Source organism: Canis aureus, chromosome 21 (assembly GCF_053574225.1).
Source record: "Canis aureus isolate CA01 chromosome 21, VMU_Caureus_v.1.0, whole genome shotgun sequence".
Classification (NCBI taxonomy): domain Eukaryota; kingdom Metazoa; phylum Chordata; class Mammalia; order Carnivora; family Canidae; genus Canis; species Canis aureus.
The window spans coordinates 5,067,503-5,084,276 of record NC_135631.1 but is presented as its reverse complement, the minus strand read 5'-3'; the positions used below and the strand labels follow the sequence as shown (position 1 = coordinate 5,084,276).

The 16,774-nt window shown below is 46.3% G+C and overlaps 2 protein-coding genes and 1 long non-coding RNA gene across 6 annotated transcripts in view; 2 read left to right on the top strand and 1 right to left on the bottom strand.

The window, feature by feature from the left end:
• Positions 1-6: 6 nt before the first annotated feature.
• On the top strand, positions 7-8,004 carry ZDHHC24 (zDHHC palmitoyltransferase 24). The gene is made up of 3 exons (XM_077862536.1): positions 7-478; positions 1,562-1,839; positions 5,531-8,004. The coding sequence occupies exons 1-3, from the start codon at positions 198-200 to the stop codon at positions 5,824-5,826; spliced, it is 855 nt and encodes a 284-aa protein (XP_077718662.1). The 5' UTR covers positions 7-197; the 3' UTR covers positions 5,827-8,004.
• BBS1 (Bardet-Biedl syndrome 1) overlaps positions 7,919-16,774 on the bottom strand; it is a 26,702-nt gene continuing 17,846 nt past the window's right edge. For 2 of the 3 annotated variants that reach the window (XM_077862527.1, XM_077862528.1), the window contains exon 17: positions 7,919-16,756. In XM_077862527.1, coding sequence (XP_077718653.1) covers positions 16,610-16,756 — 147 coding nt within the window. In that variant the 3' untranslated portion in view covers positions 7,919-16,609. The remainder of the gene's footprint in view (positions 16,757-16,774) is intronic. The other variant, XM_077862526.1, reaches the window with a different exon arrangement.
• The window catches only part of LOC144292375 (uncharacterized), a 25,428-nt gene continuing 22,822 nt past the window's right edge, over positions 14,169-16,774 (top strand). For both annotated transcript variants that reach the window (XR_013359803.1, XR_013359802.1), the window contains exon 1: positions 14,169-15,180. This is a non-coding gene — a long non-coding RNA (uncharacterized LOC144292375). The remainder of the gene's footprint in view (positions 15,181-16,774) is intronic.

The following is a 16,774-nucleotide window of genomic DNA, read 5'->3' as shown; positions in this document are numbered from 1 at the left end:
GCGCCAATGGGATTCCAAGCTTCTCCAAGGCTCCTGCGGCCGCCCAATCACATGTCCGCATCTGTGGGCAGCTCCCGGTGACGCCAAACTCCCTTCCGAGCTTCTATTGGTCGTAGCGGACGTCCGTCTGCCACTATCCCCGCCCCATTACGGAAGCGGCGGGGTACTCCGGGTCCGACAGCCGGTGGGTCCAGGCCATGGGGCAGCCCTGGGCGGTAGGGAGCGCGGAGGGGGCGCCCGCGCGGCTGCCTCTCGTGCTCACCGCGCTGTGGGCCGCGGCTGTGGGCCTGGAGCTGGCCTATGTGCTGGTTCTGGGTCCCGGGCCGCCCCCGCTGGGACCCCTGGCTCGGGCCTTGCAGTTAGTGCTGGCCGCCTTCCAGCTGCTCAACCTGCTGGGCAACGTGGGGCTCTTCCTGCGCTCGGACCCCAGCATCCGGGGCGTGATGCTGGCCGGCCGCGGTCTGGGCCAGGGCTGGGCGTGAGTGGGGCGCGGTATCTGGGGGATGGAAGCGGGGGACGTAGGAACCTTGGACAGGGGTAGGCGCCCCTAGGACCAGAAGATGTTAAAACCAGATCACAATAGGATCCGCTTGTTAGAGCCAGAACACTCTTCTATAGCCTGGGATGGTAGATCCAGAAGAAATGTCATTCATTCACTTAGAAATAGTTCATGAGCACCTACTACGTACAAGGTACTGTTCCGGCCACTGGAGGTACAATAAAGTGGATTCCTGACCTCCTGGACTTATTTTAGTGGGGGAGGGGGCAGATGATAAGCTATAGGCATAGTAAATAAGGAAATAATATAGACTGTTAGGTGGTGGTATGGAAACAAAAAGTAGAGCAGGGTAAAAGCTGTGCAGATTGCAGTCTTAAATATGGTAGTCAAGGTAGGCATTTGAGCAAAGAATTTAAGGAGGTGGAGGAGTTAGCCAGGTGGGAATCTGGAGGAGAGCATTCCAGGTAGGGGGAACAGACAGTGCAAAGACTCTGAAGCAGTTATGTGTCTTGTGTGTTCCAGGAACAGCAAGGCCAGTGTGGCTGGTGTGGAGTGAGAGGGGGAAGAGAGAGGTTAGAGATAGACCTTGTAGGACATTGAAAGCTTTGCTTTTTACTGGCAGTGAGGTGGACAGCCATTGTAGGGTTTGGAGTAGAGGAGGGCACAACTTAGATTTTTAAGGATCAGTCTGGCTGCTGGGGTGAGACTATACCAGGAGGAACCAAAGCTGGAATCAGGGAGAATAGTTAAAATCTGATGCAGTATCCAGGGGAGAGAGTTCATGGTGACTTGGACCAGTGTGGTGACCATGGAGCAAGTGAGAGGTTTGCTCCTGGATGTTAGAGGCCGGAGAAAGGCTTAGGATTGGGATGTCTGAGCTGCAAGAGCCCTCGGACCTGCAGTGCTAGAACAATTCGTCCTGCATTTATGTATGATGAATTTGAGGCTTATTAGGGCAGTGGTCGTGCCTGCTTCCCTGGGATGGGTTCAGAGGCCAACTGGGCATGAGAAGGGGCACTTGGAGCTGCTGGTGGAACTGACGCTGTGGTTGCTTCCCTGCAGTTACTGCTACCAGTGCCAAAGCCAGGTGCCACCACGCAGTGGGCATTGCTCTGCCTGCCGTGTCTGCATCCTTCGTCGGGATCACCACTGCCGCCTGCTGGGCCGCTGTGTGGGATTCCACAACTACCGGCCCTTCCTGTGCCTGTTGCTTCATGCTTCGGGCGTCCTGCTCCACATCTCTGTGCTGCTGGGCCCTGCCCTGTCAGCCCTCCTGCGAGCCCACGCGCCCCTCCACACCGCAGCCCTCCTCCTGCTGCCCTGGCTCATGCTGCTCACAGGTGGGGAGCTTGGGAGGCATCCACAGAGGCAGAGGCCCTTGTCGTGGGCCATTCTGGTGGGGGATGGAATTTCCGGCTGGTTCTCCTGGTAATGGCCTGGGGACCCAGTTCCAATGTCATTTATGGGGTGGGTGAGGGCAGCCTAGGATTGAACTGGGTGTGCAGGACAATAAAATACAAGGCCTTGACACAGGTGCAGAGTTCTGGATAGGAGAATCAGGATTGGCAGAGAAGGAAAGACTAGTGGGAGTTGGGGGGGGGGTGTGATTGGGAATGAGGAGGGAGCATTCTAAATGAGGGTGCATTCTAAGTGAGGGGAGCAGCCTAAGCAGAGGCGTGGAGGTTGGGCAAGGAGTAGGTTCAGATTGGATGGTGGAGACCCTAAATGCTGGTGTAGCCCTAACGTGACTGGACAGCAGGGAGCCAGTGAAAGTTCTAGGCAGAGGAAGCTCCAGTCTTTGGAAGTTGGGAGGGGAGGACATGGATCAGGAGGCTGATTGAGAGGCTGTGTTCTGGATGACACATTTATTCCTCTTCTGACACCCTCACCTCCCCAAAAGCCCTATTGTTTTGTTTTGTTTTTATATTCTTTGAAATGCTTGAAATGCTCTGGGCTTTCTTTCCCCTGACTCCTTCCTCCTGACCCCTCCAAGGGCCCCTCTGTAAACTTGTCCTTCGGTTACTAAACTCTCTGACCACTCTGAATAGTCAGTGTCTCCTTATCCTATCTAAGCCTGACTATCCCTGCAGCCTGGAGGTGTGGAGGGGGGAGGCCTTGGGAGGCCCAGTGGGTTGTCAGTGTCTTCCTCTGACCACACTGGCTCCTTTGCCTCCTTGATGAGCCCCTGCTTCCACTGAAACGCAAGCCCTCCAACTGTACCTCCCTGCAACCCACCCCTCTGTGGCCATTCATTTCTCAAGTCCTGGGCCATGTTGAAATCATGGGTGCCTGGAAGTCTGGGTGAATGGCCCACTCACTGCCCCAGTTGCTCAGCTTCTAGACTTCCTCCATTTGACTTCTATCACCTACACCCACATCCACCCTTCACCTTGTCAGAGGTCAAAGTGTGTCACCTCCTGAATCATGCCATGAGCTGGTCACCCCTTTTTCTGTTGCCCACCTCCCCTCCTTCCAGCCAGCTCTCACTCTCATACTCTAGGAGAGTACGAGAGCTCCTGGCCCTCGTCTGTCTCCCAACACTTTCCCTCTTCATTTCCCCCACATCCAGCTTAGAATCCTCATTTCCACCATTCTCCTGCCAACATCTCACTCTGTCTACCTGTCTTCTCTGTATCTGCCCCTGGTTGCTAAGGGCTGGTAATTTGTGGCAGTTGGTCCCATGTCACATTCATGGCTACTGACCCCAACAGGCCCTCAGTCGTGCCTGGCCATCGTGGTTTCTCAAAAGCTTGCCCCCCTCATGACTGCGGCTCCAACCATCCCACTCTCCTGTTTTCTAAGCTCCCACCTCTCGTGAAATCCATCACGGAGAAAATGACATGTCAGTTATGTCCAGAATTGTCCTGTCTTCAGATCTGGAAGCCAGGCTCACTGTCTGTAGCTTCTCCTGGTGTCTGGCCTTCCTCCCCGCTTGGAAGCCTCACTGTGGCCTGCTTCTCTTCCTGCCAACCCAGTCTCCCTCCGCTGGCTTTCTTTCAGTTTTCCTACCTGTATAAACCCTCTCTTCACCCCATGTCCTCCTCCTCCCTAGCTCTTGCCTCCTGGCTCTTCTGCTAGCAGCTAGGCTCCTTGGAGGACTTCCCCGGGCTCATAGGTGCTTTTCCTCACTTCCCATTCCTTCCCCTACCTGCTCCAAACTGGCTTCTACCCCCCTCCCCCTCCTGAGAATGCCTCGGTCCCCACAAAGCCAGGAGGACCCCTCTGAGTTCTCTTTGCTTCACGAGACCTTTCTGCCTCATAAGACTGCTAGCCTCCCTCCTCCTGGAAGGGCTGTACCCTGGGCGTCTCCAACAGCTCGCACTGCTGGTTTCCTCCTTCCTTTTATGGTTTCCCTCTCTCTTCTTGATCAGGTCCCAAGGGACCTGGTCTCCTGATGCTGAGGTAGTGGCACTGTTCCCATCTCACTCTAACTCTGGCCTCTGGTGGGTCTTGGAACTCCCTCTTTGCCAGCCACCTGCAGATCTGCATGTCCAGCCTGGGCTTCTCTCCTGAACTTCCAGAACCAGCCACATACTCATCTCACAGGCACCCCTCCATCCTGCTCAGGACCTTCAAATAGAATGTTTTTTCCCCCCTTTACCTAGCAAATACCTCCTTCAGACACCACCCAAGATGTTACTTAATTAAAACAAATGAAATCCACTTCCCTGAGCTTCTAATAAGGCAGCTTGGCATTTCCCCACATAGCCTGTCTTTTTTTAATGAAGTAGAATTCATATAACAAGCAATTCATATAAAACCACCTTCCAAAAATAAAATAAAATAAAATAAAATAAAATAAAATAAAATAAAATAAAATAAAATAAAATAAACCACCTTCCAGGGACGCCTGGGTGGCTCAGAGGTTGAGCATCTGCCTTCGGCCCAGGGCGTGATCCTGGAGACCCAGGATCGAGTCCCACATCAGGATCCCTGCATGGAGCCTACTTCTCCCTCTGCCTGTGTCTCTGCCTCTCTCTCTCTCTCTCTCTGTGTGTGTCTCTCATGAATAAATAAACGAAATTTAAAAAAAAAAAAATAAACCACCTCCCAGGGGATCCCTGGGTGGCTCAGCAGTTTAGCGCCTGCCTTCTACCCAGGGTGTGATCCTGGGGTCCCGGGATCAAGTCCCACATCAGGCTTCCTGCATGGAGCCTGCTTCTCCCTCTGCCTGTGTCTCTAACTCTCTCATGAACAAATAAATAAAAATAAATAAATAAATAAATAAATAAATAAATAAATAAATAAAAAAACACGTCCCAGTAGATCATTCAGTGGCATGATGAATGTGGTGAACAAAAAAAAAAACATTCATAATGTGGTGAACAAAAAAAAAAAACAAAAACAAAAACAAAAATGTGGTGAACCATTACCACTAATTCCAGAACATTTCCATAGCCTCCAAAAGAAACCCTGTACCCATTGAGCGGTCACTTCCCTTCCCTCCTAGAGTCCCCCCCAGCCCCTGGTGATCACTCATCTACTGTCTGTCACTATGTCTGTCTATGGATTTGCCTGTTTGGGACATCTCACATAAATGGCATCATATAATATGTCACTTTGATAATTTGTTACTTTCACGTCTGGCTTCTTTCACTGAGCAGAATGTTTCATGGCATCCTATAGTTCATTAGTTCAGCAGATACTTAGTACCTATCAGGAGCCAGAAGGTGCTGTACTTTTCCGTTGTAACCAATCACATCTGTAATTAAGTAACTAAGAAGTGATCTCTGAAATGTCTGTTAGCTCCCTGAGGTCAAGCTGCTGTCTGCCCTTCATGCTGGTGCCTGCCGTGTCTAGCAATGGGAGGTACTCATAGTTTGTGATGAACGGAAGTTGGATGGATGGGGGACTGTGTCTGTCTGGGGCACCAGCATGGGCTGGCCGGGGAGTAGCTACTCAGCATTTGCTGAGCAGAGGAATGAGCCCTGCTTGGTGGTGGAGGGTAGGAAGTGGAAGAAGGGCAGGAGCTGGGCTTTGGGAGGGCTGGGCCCCCTTCTGCCCCCTGATCCATTTGCTTTCTCCTTGCAGGCAGAGTGTCTCTGGCGCAGTTTGCCTTGGCCTTTGTGACCGATACATGCGTGGCAGGTGCACTGTTATGTGGGGCTGGGCTGCTCTTCCATGGGATGCTGCTGTTGCGGGGCCAGACCACGTGGGAGTGGGCTCGGGGCCAGCACTCTTATGACCTGGGCCCTTGCCACAACTTGCAGGCGGCCCTGGGGCCCCGGTGGGTCCTTGTCTGGCTCTGGCCCTTCCTGGCCTCCCCACTGCCTGGGGATGGGATCACCTTCCAGACCGCAGCTGATGTGGGCCTCATGCCTTCCTGATTTCAGGAAGAGCTGGAGATGTTCAGGGAGAGGGCAGCAGGAGAGGGGGCTCCTAACTCCTTTCAGGCCCACTCCCAGCCTCAGTTGGGGAGGTGGGTTGGTACTTACTACCTTTCAGCAACTCCAGTCCTATCCTTGGCCTTTGCCCTGCCCAACCTGGTCTCCAGTGTCCAGGGCTTGGGTCCTGCAACTCTGCCTCTATTGCCCCCCTGCTCCCAAGTATAGAGGACAGTTTGGTAAGGGAATGCTTGGCCAGCCTAGTCACCCCTTTGCTGGGTTAATAAAGTGCCCACTTGGTTCTTGGATTCCCTCCATCTTTCGGGGTTTCTGGTCCCTCTGATTGCCACACATGGGAACCACAGAACACTTGAGGGCTTGGGGGGGGGGGGCAGGGATCTGCCTCCTGTGGCTTTGGTGGGGGTGGGGCTGGGGGACCAGCAGACCAAGGCAGCATGAGGTGATCCAGGGAAAGAGAAACATTCTTTCCTAGATTCTGTGCTTTATAGTTAGAAGCATCTCCGTAACACTCCCTGTGCCTCTCTCCGGCTAATCTGGTACCAAGGGCAGCAATTATGGGAGTTGATAAGATCTCAGGGCAGTGAATGGAGGAGTCAGGATTTGAACCCAGATTTTTGTGCTTTTTCCTTCACCCTTACACAGCTGAGGAAAGTGAGTATGCAAAATGGAGGCAGAGAAATCAGGTAGGGATATTCAAGCATCTGAAGGAGGATGCTCAGAAGGCTAAGCTCTTCCTCTCTGGACTCTTCAAGAGCTACCTGTTAAACATTTTATTCAAATATAGTAAACAGATTTCCAATGTGGCAGGTTTAAACACATAGGTTTACCTGTTTCCTCTTCAAATCTAAATGATAGTGAAGAAATAAAACATATAAATTTACAAAGATAAAGAAAATAGAAGAGAGACAGTAGTAGACCAAAGAGCCTGATGACATTTTGAAAGATGGGAAGTGGATGGAAGCTCATTTCCTCTTTTAGCAGAGAATTAGAAACCACTCCTAGAGGGAGGAGCCAAAAGCAGCCAAACTGTCTCCCAGAGCCCTGGAGAGGCTCAGGAACTCTCCTGGCACCATGGAACAAAGGTGTGGGACTGACATGGACTGATCCAGTCTTGAAGAGGGGCAGCTAGGTTGCCCCTCCCCACAGGGCCCACCCCACCCTGTGCAGCCAGCAGCTAGCCATCTGGGGTACAGGTGGGGACTGTTCAAAGCAGCTTTGGGTTTCAGAGGCACTGGGGAGGGTGGGGGTGAGGGGCTGGACCAAAAATTGGATTAAGTGAAAAAGTCTACAGATGCTGCTGGGGGTCGGGGGGAATGTCATCCAGTGACATGGCAGGCTTGTCACCCAGGAACTCTGAGAGAAGCCCATCCTTCAGACATGCCCTGCCCATGCCCACAAAGGTTAGAGCTGCTAGGACTTTTTTGTTTTCCCAAATGGCATGTTCAAGTACTAGTTCTTAACTGTTAGGAATGTGGTGTGCCTAGCACTTTGTGCTGTACATAAGCATTGGCAGACTTCTAGTTTCCTCCTCAGCTTTAACCCTCTGGAACACTTTTTTTTTTTTAATTAAATAGTAAGGAGATGCAAGAAAATATAAAATAAACTCCTCCCCCTTCCCATTTAAGAAATGGATACCACTTCCTTTGAACCCCTGCTGTGCCCCTCCCCAGTGAAGAAAACACTGTCCTGTCTTCATTATTCCCTTGCTTTGCCTTGTAATTGTATTACCTATGTTTGTATTGGTTTTGCATGTTTTTGAATTTTATGTAAATGGAATCATACCATGTTTATTCCTCTGTGACTTACCTTTACACTCATTATGTTCCTGAGATTTATCCAGATTAACATGTAGAGCTGTAGGGTATTCCTTTTCCTTGCTGTATAGTGAGCCATTGAATATACATTTTCCCATTTTGTCCACCCCTATTATATGACTCCCTAGGATCTATTTTTGGTCCTTGCTCTTCCATACAAATTTTAGAATCCACTTGTCAAATTCCACCAGTAAAAATTCTCTTTGAGATTGTGAATGAAATCCAAATGAATCTATAGAGCAGTCTGGGAAAAACCAACATTCATATGAAATTATGTTTTTCAGTTCATGAACATCATGTATCCATTAAATGTTTTCAATAAAGTTACATATTTTTTTCTCATAAAGATCATTCCTTTTTTGGTTAGATTATTATTACTTTTGAGAGAGAGAGAATACGAGTGTGGGGAGGGGAAGGCCAGAAGGAGAAAGAGAGAATCCTAAGCACAGAGCCCAAAGCAGGGTTCAGTCTCATGACCCTGAGGTTATGACCTGAGCTGAAATCAACAGTTGAACACTTAACCAAGTCACTCAAGTGCCCCTAGTTTAGATTTCTTCTTCATCTTCTTTTTTTTAAGATTTGAGAGAGTCAACAAGCACGAGTGGGATGAGGGGCAGATGGAGGGGTGGGACAAGCAGACTCCTCACCAAATGGGGAGCTGGACACAGAGCTCAATCCCAGGACTCTGAGATCACCAGCTGAGCTGAAGTCAGATGCCTAACCCACTAAGCCACCCTTGTTAGATTTATTCTTAAGTAGTTGATATTGTTATGCTACTTGTATATGGTTTATGAAAATAGAAATTTTGGGCAGCCTGGGTGGCTCAGCGGTTTAATGCTGCCTTCAGCCCAGGGCGTGATCCTGGAGACCCGGGATCAAGTCCCACGTCGGACTCCCTGCATGGAGCCTGCTTCTCCCTCTGCCTGTGTCTCTGCTTCTCTCTCTCTCTCTCTCATGAATAAATAAATAAAATCTTAAAAAAATATATACATTAAAAAAAAAAAAAGAAAATAGAAATTTTGTGTCCAGCAACGGGACCTGTCTGGGAAACTTATAATTTACTTATAAATTCTTCTGAGTTTTCTGCATTTATAATCACATAATCTATGAAAAGAGGTTTTGTTTTTCCTTTTAAATTTGTGTACCTCTTAATCTTGCCCCTTCTGTATGGGTGGAGGAAAAGTAGTGGGCACCTTGACTTGTTTTATTTTTTAAAGTAATCTCTGCACCCGGTGTGGTGTGGCTTAAACTCATGACCCCAAGATCAAGAGTCCTATGCTCTTCCAAGCTGAGGCAGCCAGGTGCCCCACCTTGACTGGTTTCTAACCTTAGAGGAAATAATTTTGATATTTCACCATAAGATATGTTCATTGTGGGTTTCTTTTTAAATAGATGCCCCTTAAATTCCCTTCTAGTCTGAATATGTTAATAATTTGTATTTTTACTTTCAATTATTTCGTCTCTTAAGATAAATGGATTTTATTATTATTATTTTTTAAAGATCTTATTTATTTATTCATGAGAGACAGAGAGAGAGAGAGAGGCAGACACAGGCAGAGGGAGAAGCAGACCCCATGCAGGGTGCCCAATGTGGGACTCGGTCCCGGGACTCCAGGATTACACCCTAGGCCGAAGGCAGGCACTAAACTGCTGAGCCACCCAGGGATCTCCAGTGGATTTTATTTTTTAAAAAAGATTTGAGAGATAGTGAGCATGAGTGGGGGGAGGGGCAGAGGGAAAGGGAGAAGCAGACTCTAGTGAGCAGGAAGCCTGACTCAGGTCTTGACCCCAGGACTCTGAAATCATGACCTGAGCTGAAGGCCAAAGCTTAACTGACTGAGCCACGTAGGTGCCCCATAGATAAGATTTTTAAAAATCTAGACAACACTATCTTCCAGTTGAAACATTTGATCATTTATATAGTTTGTAAGTAATGTACTTGGATATATTTCTACCACTTTATTTTGTGCTTGTCTCACCTTTTGTAGCTTAAAATTTTTTTAAAAAGATTTTTATTTATTTATTCATGGGAGACACAGAGAGAAGCAGAAACATAGAGCAAGAAGCAGGCTCCTCAGAGGGAGGCCGATGCAGAACTCAATCCCTGGACCTGGGATCATGCACGGAGCTGAAGGCAGATGCTCAACCACTGAGCCACCCAGGTGTCCCTTTTTAAAATTACTTCTTATTGGGTACAGAATTCTAGGTTAATAGCTATTTCCTCTCAATATGTTAAAAATATTATTCTGTCTTTTGGCTTCCATTGTTGCTGTTGTCAGCTGTCATCTATAGTTTTTCCTTTGAAGATACTTTTGTCTTCAACACTTTTAGGATTTTTTTATCTCCAGTATTACCGCAATTTACTGTGATGTGCACAAGTGTGGTTTTCTTTGTATTTACCCTCATGAAATTCCTTGGGTTTCCTGATTCTATGAATTGATGCCTTTCATCAGTTTTAGAAGATTCTTAGTCACACCTTCACATATTTTCTGTCTTTACTAAAGCTCTGATGAGACCTTCCTACTACATCCTCACATGTATCTCGGTTTCTGGCATTCTGGAGAATTCCTGCAGCCAGGTAGATCTTCCTTAGTCTTTCTGTCTTTCTTCAGCTGTGAAACCAATCTGATTTTTTTTTTTTTTTTAAGATTTTTATATATTTATTCAGGAGAGACACACACAGAGAGAGGCAGAGACACAGGCAGAGGGAGAAGCAGGCTCCCTGCAAGGAGCCCAATGTGGGACTTGATCCCGGATCTCAGGATCATGCCCTGAGCCAAAGGCAGACGCTCAACCACTGTGCCATCCAGGAATCCCAAATTGTCTTTTTTTTTTTTTAATATTTTATTTATTTATTTAGGATAGTCACAGAGAGAGAGAGAGAGAGAGAGAGAGAGAGGCAGAGACACAGGCAGAGGGAGAAGCAGGCTCCATGCACCGGGAGCCTGACGTGGGATTCGATCCCGGGTCTCCAGGATCGCGCCCTGGGCCAAAGGCAGGTGCCAAACTGCTGCGCCACCCAGGGATCCCATCAAATTGTCTTTTTTTAAGTGGTTTTGTCCATTCGTTCATGAGTTTCATGTGTCAAATATTTTCTCTAATTGTTTGACTCTTTTTAAGATCTGCATGGTCATTTTATACCCTTCTTGCTTTCTACTTAAATTTTAGGTGTTTTTTTTTTCCTTTAAATATTTTGAAGACACACACCTTCCATTGTTTGGTAATTCCAATATCTTAAGTCTGTGAGGCTGGAGTACATTGGCTATTGTTTATGGTGGCTCCTCTTCACAATGCTTTAGTTTCTTGCAATTTGTGAGTTCATATTTCTTGGAATTTTATCAAGGTTTTTTTTTTGAGATTGGGTCAACAGTAAATTCCTCCAGAGAAGAAATGTGTTTCTCTGTCACCTGATGACAAACCAATCCTACACCACTAAATTTTCAGCCACAAGTCTTTTGGACCACCCAGGTATTGTCAGTTTAGGTTATAAACCTATTCAGGCTGGCTTATGGTTAAAAATTCTCAGGAGAGGTTTTTCCCTTGCTTCTACCTCGCACTAGGCTTGGAGATAGGTAATTGACCTGCTGGTTCTAATGAGATTTCCAAGAACCAGCTTTTGGTTTTGTTGACTTTCTTTACTGATTTCCTGTTTTCAATTTTATTGATTTCTGCTCTGGTTCTTTTCTTCTTCTTTTCCTGCTTATTTTGGACTTAATTTGCTCTTCTTTTCTAAAATATGCATCCAATGCTATACATTTCTCTTTAAGCACTACTTTTGCTGTGTCCCACAAATTTCTTGTGTTTTCATTTTCATTTAGTTCAAAATATTTTTAAATTTTTCATGAGATTTCTTCTTTGACTCATATGTTATTAGAAGTGTGTTGTTTCATTTCCAAGTATTTGGTGATTTTCCAGCTATCCTTCTATTAGTGATTTCTAATTTAATTCCATTTGACCTGAGAGCAATGTATTGTTTTGATTATTTTAAATTGGTTAAGGCATATTTTATGGACCAGATTGTGGTCTGTTTTGGTGCCTGTTTCTTTTTTCTTTCTTTTTTTTTTTTTTTTGGTGCCTGTTTCATGTGAGCTTGAGAAAAAAGAAAAATATGTATTCTGTTGTTGAAGTAAGTCTACAGAGGTCAGTTGTTGACTGATGGTGTGCTAGGCTCAACTATGTTTTTGAAAAGATACTATGGCGTGCTGGGTAGCTCAGTGTTTGAGCGTCTGCCTTTGGCTCAGATCATGGTCCCACAGTCCTGGGATGGAGTCCTGCATCAGGCTCCCCACAGGGAGCCTGCTTCTCCCTCTACCTATGTCTCTGCCTCTTTCTCTGTGTCTCTTATGAATAAATAAATATTTAAAAAAAAAAAAAGATACTACAGTTAAAGACTGAACAGAGAACAGAAAGAGTTGAGAATTAAAACAATGGAATTTTAAAAACAGTTCCAGAGAAGAGCTGAAAGATAAAAATCCCTCAGAAAGTTGGACAGAGGGGTGCCTGGGTGGCTCAGCGGTTGAGTGTCTGGCTTTGGCTTAGGGCATGATCCCACGGTCCTGGGATTGAGTCCCGTATTGGGCTCCCTGCAGGCAGCCTGCTTCTCCCTCTGCTATATTTTATATAAAACCTTATATATATATAAAAATGAAAGTTGTACAGAAAGACAATATGAAAGGAGAAGAAAATAGATGATCAGTTGTGTTCTCTCTGGAATTACCACTTATCAGATATTGGGTTTAATGAAAATTCCAGAGAGAACAGAGAAAATGTGAAGAAATCACTCAAGGAAACGAAATTTTGTGCAAGTTAAGAATATACATCTCTACCCCACAGCACAACAAATAATGACATGCAGGAAGACGTGTCCTGACATTTTATAACCTCAGAGAAAAAGGAGGTCAGGAGCAAAAAATGGCATGGAACTTCTCAACAGCATTACCAAAAATCTGAACATAGGGGAATACTGCCTTAAAAATGATCTTGCAAGGGATGCCTGGGTGGCTCAGCAGTTTGGCACCTGCCTTCAGCCCAGGGCGTGATCCTGGAGACCCAAGATCAAGTCCCACGTCAGGCTCCCTGCATGGAGCATGCCTCTCTCTCTGCCTGTGTCTCTGCCTCTCTCTCTGTATCTCTCATTAATAAATAAATAAAATCTTTTAAAAAATTGATCTTACATGAAAATTATTTTCAATGTCAAATTTTATGACCTGCTATCACACATATATATGAATGGAATAAAAATTTTTTAAGAAAATGTCTTAAAAATTTTAACTCTAGTGACTTTTTAAAGAAGGTACTTGTGGATATGTTTCACCAAATGAAGGATAAAAGAGCTATGAAAGATGAACATATAGGAACGCCTGGGTGGCTCAGAGGTTGAGCATCTGCCTTAGGCAGGTTGTGATCCTGGGGTCCTGGGATCAAGTCCCACAACAGGCTCCCTACATGGAGCCGGCTTCTCCCTCAGCCTATGTCTCTGCCTTCTCTCTCTGTGTCTCTCATGAATAAAAAAATAAAATCTTAAAAAAAAAAAGGGCAGCCCAGGTGGCTCGGCGGTTTAGTGCCGCCTTCAGGCCAGGGCCTGATCCTGGAGACCGGGGATGGAGTCACATGTCGGGCTCCTTGGGTGGAGCCTGCTTCTCCCTCTGCCTGTGTCTCTGCCTCTCGCTCTTTCTGTCTCTCTCATGAATAAATGAGTAAAGTCTTTAAAAAAGATAAAAATAAATTTAAAAAAAAGAAAGAAAGATGAAGATATGGAGCCTAGGAATCAGAGGATCTAGTCAGGAAAAATGCTCTGCAGCAGTTCTAGGGAGCAAACAGTACTCACTGAGTCAGGGGATGAAATGAAGTGCCTGAAAAAAAAGGAACTGTCAGACTAAATGGGGGAAGAATTAACAATTGGTATATATAGAAAATCAAGCAAATGAAAAAAAAAATGGCAATTTTAACTCCACAAAAAAATTAAAAAGTAATTTAATTATATCCCAATTGTCAACTCTGCAGTGAATAACTTTCACATAGTAATATAAATAGCAATTTGTTTATTTTATTTTTTAAAATTATTTATTTATTTACTTATGATAGTCACACAGATAAAGAGAGAGAGAGAGAGAGGCAGAGACACAGGCAGAGGGAGAAGCAGGCTCCATGCGCTGGGAGCCCGACGTGGGATTCGATCCCAGGTCTCCAGGATCGCGCCCTGGGCCAGAGGCAGGCACTAAACCACGGCGCCACCCAGGGATCCCTATAAATAGCAATTTAAACAGTGAGTATTGATCTACCTAAAAATGGTAGAAAAGGGAGCAAGGTACTGTCACAAGAGAGCTAAAGCCTCCTCTGTTACAATAGGGAGCCAACAGATAGTGTCTAGAATGATAAATCAAGCAAGAGTAGTATAAGCATATATATTTATATGCCTATATATATATATATGCCTATATATATATGCCTATATATATATGCCTATATATATATATATATATATTTTATTTTTTTTTTTTTTCCCTTAGAGAGTGGGAGTGAGAGTGAGACAGCATGAACAGGGGCAGGGTAGGAGCAGAGGGAGAAAGAGAAGGAATCCTAAGTAGACTTCTCACTCAGAGTGGAGCCCGACACAGGGCTTGATTTCCTGACCCTGAGATCATGACCTGAGCCAAAATCAAGAGTTAGACACTTAACCAACTGTGCCACCCAGGGGTCCTGAAGCATGTTTTAAAAATAAATAGCTAATGGGGAACCTAGCTGGCTCAGTCAGTGGAGCATGTGACTCTTGATCTTGGGGTCATGGGTTCAAGACCCACATTAGACTCAGGGATTACTGAAAAAAAATAATAGCTAAGAGAACTGAAAATGTAGCAAGGGAGCTATACCAGGGAATGTGGAAAGGCTATTTTCTTGCTAATAAATGAATTCTATAGTACTAAGTAGGTATGTTTTTAGAAAGAATAAGTTTTAAGAAGATACCAACTCTCCTCTTCCCTAATGTCCACAATCTCCTGGAGCTCTAACTAGTGAGGGCGCTGGGTACCATGCACTGTCCCTGGTTTCATATTGCTTTATGTACACTTGTGTACATCAATGCAGTTCACATAGGTATGTAGTATTACATCATACAAACTCTCCTTAGGTGCTGGGCATAGGAAGTTTCTCCACTTTCATCATTATGAATAGCTACAAACAGAATCCAGATCAGACTTTTTGTTCCAAGTTCACACAGTCATCACTTGATTGGGATAGAAGAGATTCTATGGTCATGTGGCCCAGGACACAACCTTGCAAAAAGATAGCCCAACCCCAGTGACGCAGCTCCAGTGACAAGGGGCTTTTTACCTTCTAAGGCAGGCCTTTCCATCTCTGATAAGCTCTCTTAGGAAATTCTTAGGTTAAGTTGAAATCTCTCTGACTGATATTCTCTGTATTTATCTTTCCATTTCTAGGTTAAACCTCCTGCTTGTTGTTCCAACTGTGCCTCACTTGGCTTGCACTAGACCCTACACCATTCTGATCCAATTGATCTATGCCTGTGAGTAGTCAGACTGTACACAGAGGGGGATGGACTCTTTCTTTGGTCCAGACCTGATGCTTCTCTCTTTAAGTAGGTTCCACACCCAGCATGGAGCCCAACAAAGAGCTTGAATTCACTACCCTGAGATCAAGACCTGAGCTGAGATCAAGAGTAGATGCTCAATCAATTGAGCTGTCCATGCACGACCCCCCATGCTACTTTTAACCTGGCCCCAGAATGCATTCCTTGGAAGGGTTAGGAGGGTGGGCTGTGAGCTGTGTCACCCCAATCCCTCACTGGTGTCCTGGACATACAGGCATTTGCCTGGCCATGGGCAGTTAGATTTGGGGCCCTTGGTATCAAAGGGAAAAGCTCGGTGGTTACTCCTGTCAAATATCCCCTTTCTGGAGGTGACTCTTCATTTCCTCTAAAATGGTGGCCAAGATCACAGGATGCTAGAGCTGAATCCGGTCACACTGTCTCATTTTACATGTGGGGAAACTAGCCAGAAGGATTTGGTAACTTCCCACAAGCCTGAGATTCCTGTCATGTGCTGGGCTGCACCTGGTCAGATAGAGGCAGATACAGGTCCTCAAGGAGCAGGATTCCTGGTTCACAAATGGCTCAGGGTGGCCCTGTTAGCACCAGCCTATTAGGCAGACTGGACAGAGCTCCAGGAGACAATGAGGGCCAGGACTGTGGGTCTCTGGTCCCTGTGGTCTAAACATATGACTTTCTTCAAGGGTAAGCCTCACTCAACACCTCTGGTCAATGCCTTTCCAGCTAATTTTCTTATACTATATGACCACTGCCCAGTGCGCTTTCCACTGATCTGGGCTCCAGGGCATAGAAGAGCAGTTCTGGGCTTCTGCCTCCTGTGCCACTTTTTTAAGACCTCAGAAACCCCTCTCCCGTGCACTCCAGTCCCACCTCTGCTCTGAGCCTTCCTCTCCTGGGATGCTCTTTCTGGACATGAGCATCCAAGTCAGGAGCAGCAGTTGTGTGGTCTACAGAAGCCTGGTGGGGGTGGGGGCCACTAGCTCCCCGCAAGGATACTCTATGCCTTCCTGGCACCAGTTCTTCCCTTGGCAATTTTCATGGCGCATCACAGGCCTGAGACTTTCGTTGAGCCCAAATTTCAGGAAAGCACCCTGTGAAGAGGCAGCTATTCCCTAGACCCCCCGAATATAAAGAAGGGGTCCCTTGTTTAGCTCAAAAGGAAAAATCAGAACATGTTTCACCTATAAGCTGAGCTAGCATAAGCTAAGCCTCTGGAACCCCAGGCAGCAACAGGGAGCTTGCAGCAACCAGTCTTGCCCAAGAAAAACCTCTGATTATCCCAGGTCAGGCCATAGCCAATTCTGACCTAGGCCTGAAGCAACACAGGAGTAGTGTACCTAAGGAAAGCAGCAAAGGAGAAGCCTGGGCCTATGCCCCTCATCTCACCTTAAGTACTGCAGAGATCTTCCTTTGGACCTGGGTGTGATTTCTGGAGATAAGTGGGGAGGATGGAGCGGCAGCAGAATCCAATGGGCAAATGTCTGGGATTTCCTGAGTGGGGAGCTGAACCTCCTGGGTACTCACTGACCTGCTTCTATTGGTCACCAAGCAG